The sequence below is a fragment of the Mustela erminea genome, chromosome 11, assembly GCF_009829155.1.
Source record: "Mustela erminea isolate mMusErm1 chromosome 11, mMusErm1.Pri, whole genome shotgun sequence".
NCBI lineage: Eukaryota > Metazoa > Chordata > Mammalia > Carnivora > Mustelidae > Mustela > Mustela erminea.
In genome coordinates, this window is record NC_045624.1 from 10,540,988 (window position 1) to 10,552,427 (window position 11,440).

The following is an 11,440-nucleotide window of genomic DNA, read 5'->3' on the forward strand; positions in this document are numbered from 1 at the left end:
CGGCGGAGCTGCGGCCGAGCGGAGGGGAGGGGAGAGGAAGGGAGGGGCGGCGGGCCGCACACCTGGGCCAACCTCGGGGCCGGCGGGGGCGGGGCGGCCCCCAGGCCCGCGCGGCCCTGCAGCTGCCCCACGCGCCTCCCGCCCCGGGTGGGCCTCGCCCTGACGGCGCGGTGAGGGGCGCGGGCTCGGGCTCCCCAGGGCCCGGGAGGCCCCCGCACACCTGTCCGCCGGCGAGGCTTCATTAGGCCGCGCCAGGGCAGCCCGGCGGGTCTCGGCGGCGCGAGTCCGGGCCATGGAAGCCACCCAGGAGGCCTGCCCGGAGCCGCGGGGTGAGCGTGGGGCGGCCTCTGGCCACGCGGCCCGAGTCGGCTGGCTTCGGGGTTGGGGTGGGCTGAGGGGCTGTGGGGGCCGGGGGATGCGTCCTGGCGGCTCCCACCTCTCCGCACGCCGGGCCCGGAGCCCTCGGACCCGTCTGGTCTGCGCTCCGGCCCCCGCGCCCTTTCCTCTCGAGGCCGAGCGCTCTGACGTGTCGCATGCATTGAGCACATACTATGTGCCGGTTTCTCTAAGCGCCAAGCTCGCCTCAAGTGCTGGCAACCCAATGTGTCCCCCACTGTCCTTCCTTAGACACCAGCCAGCCTGTCCTTGTCCCTTACGCAGTGAAGCCCCTACCTGCGGCAGAGTAGGATGCAGACTTAGGAGCCCCAGCCTCTCCATCTCTCTCCCAGGACACTCCCAGCCTCACCATTTGTCCCTTAGAAATGCCTGAACAGATTCCTGTCCCTTGACTCACATTCCTGGGGGAGGTTTTGGGGGAAGAAGGCAGGCAGCTCCCAGAAAGTAAGTACCCCCAGATTAGAACCGCTCTCCCCTGGTCTGTGTATGCGAGCTCAGGCCCCCTCGTGGGTGCCTATGTTTGTTCACATCTTGCAAAGCAGAGGATTAGCTCATTCCACGATCTCTGCAACAGCCGAGTGAGAACGGTAAGCCTAGCATTACTGCCCTCCTTGGCGAGTGGGCGCACGAAAGCTGGAGGCCAAACAGGACAGAGCTGGAAGCAGCACATCCTCGAAGTCCAGGCTCTTCCTTCTCCCTGCTGCTAAGCTCTGTGGGTGCTGTTCCCCACAGGCCAGGACAGTGGAGGCGAGCCCCCCGCTGCTGCGCCAGAGGAGGAGCTGCTGCCCAGGGCAGCCCCCCACAGCCGGAATGCCCCAAGTGAGGAACGGGCCCCGTCCCGCCCGGCCGCTGGGGAGAAGCTGCCATCAGAGGCCCCTGGAGAACCAGCTGGGGCAGATACGGGGAGGGTGAGCCGGCCATCTGGCTCCAGGACTCTCCACAAAGACACAGTTATGGACTCACCGAGACCTGGGCCTCCCGGGGAAGGCGGTTCCTGCCCAGTGAGAGAGGCAAAGCCAGGGAAGAGGTCCTACTCTCCGGCCTCCAGCCAGCAGAAAACGCTCAGTGTTGGGGGGCTGGCCTCTGCCTCTTCTCCCAGCGTCATTAACTCCACCCGTGCCGCACACAACCTAGTGCCTTGCGGGTCAGGCCCGGGGCCCTGCCATCTGGCCAACCTCCTCAGCACATTGGCTCAGAACAGCCAAAACACAGATCAGAAGAGGACCCCAGAGGTGACCTGCCAAGTTCGGAAAAAGACTCGGACCCTATACCGCTCAGGTAAGTCCGGAAGGTGAGAGGCCGTCAGTGGGTTGCTTCATCAGAAAGTGAAATTGGGACGAGGCTAGAAGGAGCCAGAAAGTAAACACCTCACAGTCCCCTGCCACAAAGCCCAGGAGAGAGAGAAGGCACCAGCCTAATGGGGAACTTAGTTGCAAGGCCCTGGGAAGATCCTTGGGTTGGGGACCGTGGTCTCGTCAGGAAGTCATCTGTCTTTCTCATCTGCTGCCACATCACGGTCCTCATGCATGTTTCTTTTTCTTCCAGACCAGCTGGAAGAGCTAGAAAGGATCTTCCAAGAAGACCACTACCCAGATGGCGATAAGCGCCGGGAGATTGCCCAGACGGTGGGGGTCACCCCCCAACGCATCATGGTAATGGGGGTTGGCCAACGGGTCTCCATGTGGGGGAGAAACGACCAACTGGAACTCTTGGGGAGCACAGCAAGTGCCCAGCAGCTCCCTTTAGGGGCTGAGGTTGGGTCTTAGATCTGGCTGTGTTTCTGCCCATGTCCATGTTGTTACCGCCTCAGATTAGAAGAGGAAAATCCCTCAGAGCTATCTCGGTGAACCTTTTCCTAAAACCACTCGCAGAGAAAGTCCGTGAGTGTAGAGTGACCTCCTAAAGTCAGGCAGCTCGTCAGGCAACACTCAGAGCCTGAGTCTCGGTCTCTTCCAAGTTTCTGGAACTCTACAAGGGTCTCTGCCCTACAGGTGTGGTTCCAGAATCGCCGGGCGAAGTGGCGAAAAGTGGAGAAGCTGAACGGAAAGGAGAGCACGGACAGCCCCGCGGGCCCCCCCCTTAGCCCCGCCGGCGGGCAGCGCAGGTAGAAGTTCTCCTCGTCCCGGACCTCTTCCTCGTAGGTAGCAAGTGGGCTCTGAGCTGGGCTCCTGGGGTCTAGAGGGAGAGAGTGTTGCAGAGTTGGCCATGAAGCTGGAGTTCTTGGCCGATATTTAGAGACACTTTGGATGGAGGGGGTCGGGAAGGTGCCAGTGTCTTGCAGGAAGTCCGTGTTTGGGACTCTGGGGTCCCTTTCCCTGCGCTGAAGCCCTGGTCTAACTCTAGGGACACTAGGGCTACGGTCTTCACTCTGCCTGCTTCTAGCACGGCAGCGGAGCTGCCACCTGCTGTGCCCCTGGCCCCAGAGCCCGGTACCTTCTCTCAGGAGCCCCCTCTGGATACTCTCACAGGTAAGCTGACCACCTTCTGAGGGTTATATGGGGGGGGGGAGTGGCAGCTGGGAAGACCGAGTTCTTTCTAGATAGATGGGGAAGTGGGCCAGTGCTCTAGAGTGCACAGTGGGGCCTAGTCAGAGGGACGTAGGCATGGCACCCTTTTAACCATCCATAATTCCAAATCTGCATCCCCCCTTTCTTACCCTTGTAACCCCTCTTTGGCTTTGGTTCCTAGAGCCGCCCATGCTGCTGACCTCTGACCAGACTCTGGCCCCAGCCCAACAGAGTGAGAACACGCAAAGGGCCGCCGTGACCCCCCCACTCTTCAGCCCCCCACCTGTCCGAAGAGTCAACCTTCCCTTTCCCCTGGGCCCCATCCCTACCCCCCAAATGATGCCTTTGCTTCTGGATACTCCTGGCAGTGACAACAGCCACAAAGATGGCCCCTGCGGGTCCTGGGGGACAAGGTATGGAGGTGGATCGGGTGGTCCCTGAGTTCTCTTGGGCAGGTGTAGAAGGAGGAAAGAGATCTCGGTGGGGATGGTTAGCTGAGAGGAGGAGTCCTAATTGTGAGGAGATTAAAAGCATATGGTGGAAAGATCTAGACTCTCACCGCAAGGAGGTATGAGAAGCCGGGAACTGGAGAAAGCAGAGGAAGTGGCAAGTCTGGGGTCATGGACATGCGGACGGACTCAACTACTGTGTGGCCACAGTGAGGAAGCCACCCCTGAGCCTCTCAAAATCCTCCTTTGTCCCCCCCAGTGTCACGCCACCATCCCTCTGTTCGTACTTGGAGGAGCTGGAGCCCCAGGAGTACCAGCAGAGCCCCCCGCCAGGACCGCCCCTGTTCCCCCAGGCCCCGCAGCCCCAGCTTTACCAGCAGCCTCAACCCCAGTACTCCTACCTGCACCCCTTCCCCTTCCCCACGCCCCCCTCCCTGATCCCTCCGTTGCCGGATGACTCCCTCTTCTCGTCGCCTTATGGCCCCAGTGCGGGTCCCTCTCAGGGCTACTTCCTGGGCCCCCCGCCAGGGCCGATGGCGCTGCAGCCCCCTGCGGGGAACGTGGGTGAGTCGGGGCTGGAAGAGAAGGGCCCCTCGGGACTGCGGGAGGTGAGAAGGGACAGGGAGCCTCGCTGGCTGAGGGCGGGCTGAGGCAGGGCGAGGCCGAGCGAATCCCCTCTCCGCGCCCCTGCTTGGCTTTACGGAGCTTTCCGGGCGTCTGGGGGGCTGCACGGCGAGACCTGAAGCCTGAGGCCCCGCGCGGCCGTTCCCTGCTCTGCCCAGTCTCCGTCTCTGGCCTGAAATGGGAATCGTGTTCCTCTGCCGGGGAGGGACTTGCTAGGGTGAGAAACGGGAGGGGGTGGGGAACACGACGTGGGGGTTAGGTACGGAGTACAGGGCAGCGGAGGAGCATCCGGCCGCCCCCCCCCCCCCCGCCCCGACCTCTGCAATCCGGACTCCGCAATCGTAGTAAGACCCAGTTCCCGCAGAAGGGGGGAGCGAAGCGCAGTCCCGGCCTCCCGGCCGTCCGCATGCTGGGGCGGGGGCGCCCGCCTGGCCCCCAGGCCACTCTGGGTCCACGTTACCGAACCGCAGAAGCTGGAGCCCGTCCGTGGGGGCTCCGGTGTCCGCACCTCGTCTACACCGGCGCGGGGCTCCTCCGCTGCGTTCCGGGGGAGGGGCAGGGGCGTCTGTCCCCGAGGACGTTGAAGGGCGGTGGGCGCCCGTCACCCTGTCTGACCTTTCTGCCCTCCGACCCCGCAGGCACAGCCCCTTGGAACGACCCTTGCTTGCCAGAACTGCCTTTCCCGGGGCCCTTCTGCCCGCAAGCCGTGGGGCCCCCGCCGGCAGGCGAGGGCTTCGTCCCGGAGCTGCCCCCCGCGCCCTGCGCTCCGGCCGGGAGACCTTCTCCAGGTGGCGGCGCGCGGCCGGACGCGGCCGGACCCGGACCCCGACCCGGACCCCGACCCGGACCCCCACCCGGACCGGCGCCCTTCCTCGGCAAGACCCGAGAGGAGCCGCCTGCCACCCTCGGGGAGGAGCCCCTAGCGCGGCGGGAGGAGCGAGAGGAAGACAAGGACCGCGGCGGCCCCTAGTCGCGGGCCGCGGAGTGGAAGGGGGGGTGGGAGGCGGCGGGTGCCGCGGAGGAGCCGGCGGTGCCGGGGAGGACCGCGGACTCTGGGGACGGGTGGAGGTCGGACATCCCCCCTCTCTAGGCCCAGCTCGCCGGCCCCACCCTCCCCTCCACACCCCTGTGCGGCAGCCTCGAGCCAGAGGACGGTGCGCGTGACTTCCCAACGCCCTGCACGGTGACGTTCCTTCCTCGCCCGACGAATGAGCCGGTGTCTGTTGTGGGCAGTAAACTAGTTTACTCTTGGGTTCCCGTCCGTGGTTATGTGTCTCCCCGCTCACTGATTAAAAGCTGCATTTCTTTCACCGCCTTCCCCTCAGCTGACCGGTCGGTTGCTAGACGCCATCCGAGCTGTCCAGGCCGGGTCTCCTTTGGGCGTGATCCCGTGCAACCGGCCGTCTTCCCTGGGCCCATCTCTCCTGCTGGAGGAGAAATTGGGCGTTTTAGGAATAGGATTACAGGAGACAGTCAAGGATATTTTGGGTCAAGTCTCTTGCATTGCGAACCATAACTTATTTTTCCAAAGCTCTTTTCTGGGGAGAGACCTAGGAATGAGGGGTGGGAGCACCAACGAGAGGATGTTCCTACCTGTGTGTGTGGCACCGCATCTAATGGCCCCGCAGTGCCCAAATCACTAGGATCTGAGGGCTTTCGATTCAAGCCACATCGCTGCGTTTGGTGAGGGTGTATGTGTGTACCCTTCTGGACCTCCAAACGCTATGATTATTGGAAAATACACTCCCCCCCCCAAAACGTGTATTAAGTAGTTAACTTACATTTGTCATAATAGTTCTAGAGTCATGACTCCTAAGAACTAAAAATTTGGGCAGAATATTTGGAAATGGAGAAGAAAGTTCTTGGTTGCACAAGAACTTGTATGTGTGTGTCTCTGTAGGGTTTCCTGGACCGGTGGTACTGAGTAGCTCAGCTCTGCCATTCTAGCCGACGTCTCTCTGTGCCGCTCAAGGGTTGGAACAGCCCAGCTTCAACAGCCTTAATTTAGGGATTAGAATGTGTACGTTGAAATGTGAAAGGACTTAGGTTATGATTCATATCTGGGTCCTTTAAAGTATATGTTTCACAAATCTTTTGTTTTCGCGCTCTGTTCCACGAGGCCCACGGCATGAGCAGCCTAAGAGCAGCCATAAGGGGGACCGATGGAAGGCTCTCCCTGTTCGATCCAGCGCTACTGACCCACTCTTTCCAGCAGCCACCACAATGCTTTCAGAGCCCCGTGAGCCCGGTGGGGAGGCTGGGTATTTTCCCTGCCAGCTCTTTATTGGTTCAGGCTCCTGCCCCTCAGAATCGTAGCAACTGAGTACGGAGCAAATGCAATAGTGTAGCCGTCTCAAGCCAAGAACTGGAGGGAAAGGGACTTCAAGGTCTATGCCTGGGGCGCCTGGGTGGCTCAGTTGGTTAAGCGACTGCCTTCAGCTCAGGTCATTCCAGGACCCTAGGACTGAGCCCTGGGTCAGGCTCTTCTCCTTCTCCCTCGGCCCATCCCCTCCACTAGTGCCCCCTCATCTCTCTCCAATAAATAAAATCTTAGAAAAAAAAATGCTATGCCTATATGCAACACAGCTAAAAAGCGTTACACATTCTAATGGCAGACTCAAAAGAAATGAGATAATAACTAAGAAATAATGGTAGACCAAACAGAAAATGGTGAAAAGTTATTAGAAGCATAGGATCCTAGAAGTAGAAGAAAACTGACAAGTCCAACCTCCTGACAAACCCCAGCATCCCCTCTATGCCCCCACAGAGGGAGGACCGCTGAGTCTTGATTTTCCAGTCACAGGCCACAAACGTGGCTGACTAAGTTGCCTAGGCAAGGGGCCACGGAAGTTTTGAAAACTTTAATTATCCTTGAGTTCTTTCTTCTGCTAGGGAGAAATCTTTTTTTTTTTTTTTTAAAGATTTTATTTATTTATTTGGCAGAGATCACAAGTAGGCAGAGAGGCAGGCAGAGAGCGAGGGAAGCAGACTCCCCACTGAGCAGAGAGCCCGATGCGGGGCTCGATCCCAGGACCCCAAGACCATGACCTGAGCCGAAGGCAGAGGCTTTAACCCACTGAGCCACCCAGGTGCCCCAGGAGAAATCACTATTGTTTAATTTGATGTGCTACAAAAAATAGATCCAGTGTTACAAAATCTGAGGTCCGTGGGTCATTCCTCTAAGTCTTGCCCTCCGTGGCTTGCTCCCTAGGCCCCTTACCATTCTGCACGTCTCCCTCCAAATGGAGAGGAGTTTATGGTTGTTCCTTTTAGGACAGTGCCAGAACGGGACCTGCCTTTAGTACAGTCTGGCCCATTGCACTGCACAGTGAGACTGTCCCCTCCATCAGAAAGGACACTCTCTTTTATGTTGTCTGGAGAGGAATTGGATTTTTTTTTTCCCCCAGTCACTTCATATTCCTGGTCACATACAAACCTGACTGTCAGTTATGACCCCTAGTCCCTTTTCATAGAAACTGTCTTAAAATCACTCTCTTACTTTGTATTTAGAGAATTGATATTTTTTCATCTAAATAGACAAAAATATACATTGTTTGTTTAGTCTCGTGTGGTTGACTGTAGCCCATTCCCGAGTTTGTCAGGGTGGTTTGGAGTCCTGCTCTAGCACGACCATGGTCTGGTCTTCGCAAACTGGATCAGTACGCTTTCTACATTTTATGATCATCATTAGTAAGCAAGTAATTACAGAGCATTTTGACATCCCTCCTTGAAAATACTCCCTTAATGAGCACTTTTTTTGGGCTGAAAGTTAAACTGGCTGAAAATCTTCAATTATACTATCATCCAAGGGCCATCCTTTGTAATCTCCAAGATTTTGAAAATACATTTTGGGGGAAAAAAACTTTGCTGTATGGCTCACTCAAAACATATTCTTTCGATCGCACTCTAATGATTTAATATTCTTGTAAATGTAACAACATAGTAAATGAGATGAGTTTGGCATGGCTTATCTTAGGAGACACCGATTCTCTTTCACGATTTTTTTTATCTAACATCTTTCAATCAACTCTTCTAGAAATTTATGACAATTACACATTAAATTTATTCTTCCTTGGCTTCTACAAATCATGCCTTTAAAAAGTAGGATAATTGCCTCTATTAAATCTTTGAGATCCTCTCCTGTTCTACTCTGGAAAAACAAAACAAAACAAAACAAAACAAAAACTAGAGTTATTTAAATCAGCCAGAAGATTATGTTTGGGTTTTAAGATCATCTTATGGTTTTGGTCCAAGCTTTTAAATTTTAGAGTATCATCCTTTCTGGAGAAGAGCGGCTAAAATAAGAGCCAAGTGCTTCTGCTTTCTCTGGATATTACATGTTGACATGGTAACATCTGCCTCAAGGCACATGTTTGTCCTCTCCCGTCTTCTCTTCCTGTTCCCAGCTTGGTTTAAGTATCGTCATGGCCCGTATGGTTGTTAGGAGCATAATATTATTATGCTAATAAACTTTAGCATGTTTTGCAGCACAGAACTGCTTCTGGGCTTCACACTTAAGAGAGAGGATCCTTGGAATTCCAGAATATACTGCCTCTGAACGCTTCCATCTTTTCAGTCCTTTTAAAATCTGACCTTGTAGCCGCTCCATTACCTTTTGCAGGACTTCTTTAGTTCATGATCATTGTGATCACATCTGCAGACATAGATTTTTGATAGTTCCACACCCATCTGAGCCGTCCGCATCTGTGCCTCTTGACAGCGCCAGCTTTGGTTTGGGTTTTTGCTGGCGTGCCAGAGGAAGTGTGCACGCTGGAGAGCCACGGTCAGGCCACCCCTCTCCTTAGGTCGTGGGGGGCCAGCTGCATCTCCGTGTTCCTCCTACCTCGCCTCCCCCCACGGCACGCTCATCCTCTTGACCTCATCACCCGCACCACCGCAGCCTCAAGACTTTGCACTGGGCCAGAGCAGAATCCTTTCTTGCAGACTCTAGGAAAAAGCCGATCCCTCCGAAGTAAGCCGTCACTATCACCAAATTTCCACTAGGTGGCAATCTACCACCAGTTTCATTGGGGCCTTAAACTCTTCCGGGGGGGGGGGGGGTTTACAGCCAGAAAGCCAGTGCTAACTTTTTCTCCAAAATACCGTACAGCCACTAATATCAGATATTCATGTCATTTGGGTTGCAGCTTGGTTTGCCAGATAAAATATTAGATGTCCGGTTAAATTTGAATCGTGGACAAGCAACGGATGATCATTTAGTGTCCGTACGCTTCCTGCAATATTTGGGTGTTTTGTGTTTTTATTTGCTAAATCTGGCAGGAGCAGCACTTTGCTAGGGACATCTATGTCCATGAGAGCTTCACAGCTGAACGTCTGTCCAGAAGGCCTCCAGCTCTCGACTCCGCTCTCCTGCTCCGCAGGCTCCATTGGGTCTTGAGCTCATTGTAGGAACCCGGTTCATTCAGGGCCCCACGCGGGCCCGCCTTTACACCTCTCCATACAGGCTCCGCACGTGTCTAAAAACACTCGAAAATCTCTTGGAGTCCCATTCTATGTTCTGTTCCTGTTAGCTAAATTCTTTCTATTGTCTGTGTATTTCTGAGACAGTCCATTAGCATTTTTGACTGCATATTTTAACATCATTTGCATAAGAATGCGTAAACATCGGCTGCTAGAGACAATCTGGCTTTTGGTGATTTTGCACTAAGTCTTAAATGCTCTTGATTAATCAAGAATAAGTCTGATTTCCTGGAAATGAAACACTTCACCCACCTCAAAGGGGTGTTCTTTTAGTCCAGAGGGACGGTCTGGGAGATTTGGGATTCTTCCACTTGTGTTTAGTTTATACTGCTCTTTCAAAAATACCCACTTATTTGAGTTTTATAACAAAGTCCTGAGAAATAAAGGCAGAGACATCCATTCTGTCCTTCAGTGGGGTTTTATAAGCACCTACAGTACTGGTGGACATGAAGATAAATGAAGCGTCTTCCTGGCTTTCAGAAACAGCCGCTCCCACTGGGGAGGACAGGACGATGCTGGAGGACAGCACAGCGCTGTGCCGGTGCCCATGAGGACAAAGAGCCACGTAAGTCCACAAGAAGGAGCGGCCGTGCCTCCGGGGGCTGAGAAAGCTTCAGAGTCCTGAAGGAAGAGTGGAATGTGGGTAAGCAGAGACGGCAGGAAAGCGGATGTCCGGCTTCTAGAAGGTGCAGTGAGCGTAGGGCCCCTGAGCTGGGGAGTCAGGCTGGTGCACCCGCGGGAGCAGCCAACAGAGGGGCCGTGGTGGGGGTGCTGGGGAGGAAGAGTGGGAAAAGCCGCGAGTAAATGCTAAGACCTTCGAACTGTATTTTCTGGTCCGTTAGAGGCGCCCACAGTTGCATCTCCTCGGCAGGACTTGCTCAGATTTGTGTTTTAGAAAGACAGATGGAGAATGAGATCCGAGAGCTCAGAAGGAGACGCGGGGAAACCAGACCAGACGACGGAATCCGTCCAAGTGAGAGACAAGAGCTGAACTGAGAGCAGGTGGTCTGAAGGTCGGAGGGGGTTGGCTTTACTGAGAGATATCGAAGGTCGGAGAGATACTTAAGAGCCAGAATCAGTGTGATGGGATAGACGGTTTGCTGAATCAAAGTAAAAAGGAAGAGGACAAAGACCTTTTAACTAAGAAACGTTTTCAAGTAAGCGAGGAAATGTGGGCACGGAGCAGCGTTGGGGACAGGGAGACTGTTGTGTTTGGGGACGACGACGTTGAAGTGCCCGTGCTTATCTGGGTGGATGAGTCTGAGGAGAAAAATACGGACCTCGGGTCTGTGACAGAGACAAGAACTCCAGGGCCTGTGGCAACTACAGGGCCTTCTCAGCACAGAAGATGCTAGCTGCGGTCCAGACACCACACGAAATTGCACAGCGCGAAGCATGGAGAAAAGTGGTCTTAGGGTGGCCTCACGGAAACACTAGGGAAGGGAAGGAGAAGGGGCGGAAGAAAAGGTGGCATTGAGGTGGATAAGGAATGGCCCAAGAGTAGGGGTGGGAAGATGGGGAAGAGGTGTTGAATGGGCAAAGATCAAAGGCCCAGTTGGGTTTGTCGGGCTAGAAAGGAGGTTGGACAAATGACTGAGCACAACATATGAAATTATCCCAACTCACAGAGGAGGGCACTGAGGTTTAAATGATTTTCTAGTCACACCTTAACCAAATCTAGAGAGAACTCTTAGGCATTTATTTTCTACTTCACTAAATGCAGATAAAAGAACCTTGCTTCCAGAATACCACTATATCATTTTATAAAAAGGCAAGAGCCTTCATAGATAAAAGGCTATCAATGGTAGATAACTCACGTGTTTGTACACTTTACACGATCACACGAGGAACTGAAAAAGCTTACTTACTTTGCCCAGAAATTGGTCCTCAGACAAAATACTAACGATGATGGTAACCATTTATTGAGCACTTACTGTGTACCTAGCTCTCCAATAGGGAATTTCATTTCACATCGATTCTGGA

General features: G+C 54.7%; 1 protein-coding gene across 1 annotated transcript; it reads left to right on the forward strand.

Annotated features, from left to right (window-relative positions):
* Positions 1–292: 292 nt before the first annotated feature.
* NOBOX (NOBOX oogenesis homeobox) lies at positions 293–4,946 on the forward strand. The gene is made up of 8 exons (XM_032305814.1): positions 293–587; positions 1,129–1,674; positions 1,942–2,048; positions 2,388–2,500; positions 2,779–2,864; positions 3,085–3,316; positions 3,612–3,916; positions 4,615–4,946. Exons 1-8 carry the CDS (start codon positions 293–295, stop codon positions 4,944–4,946), a joined length of 2,016 nt encoding a protein of 671 aa, XP_032161705.1.
* The last annotated feature ends 6,494 nt before the right edge of the window (positions 4,947–11,440 follow it).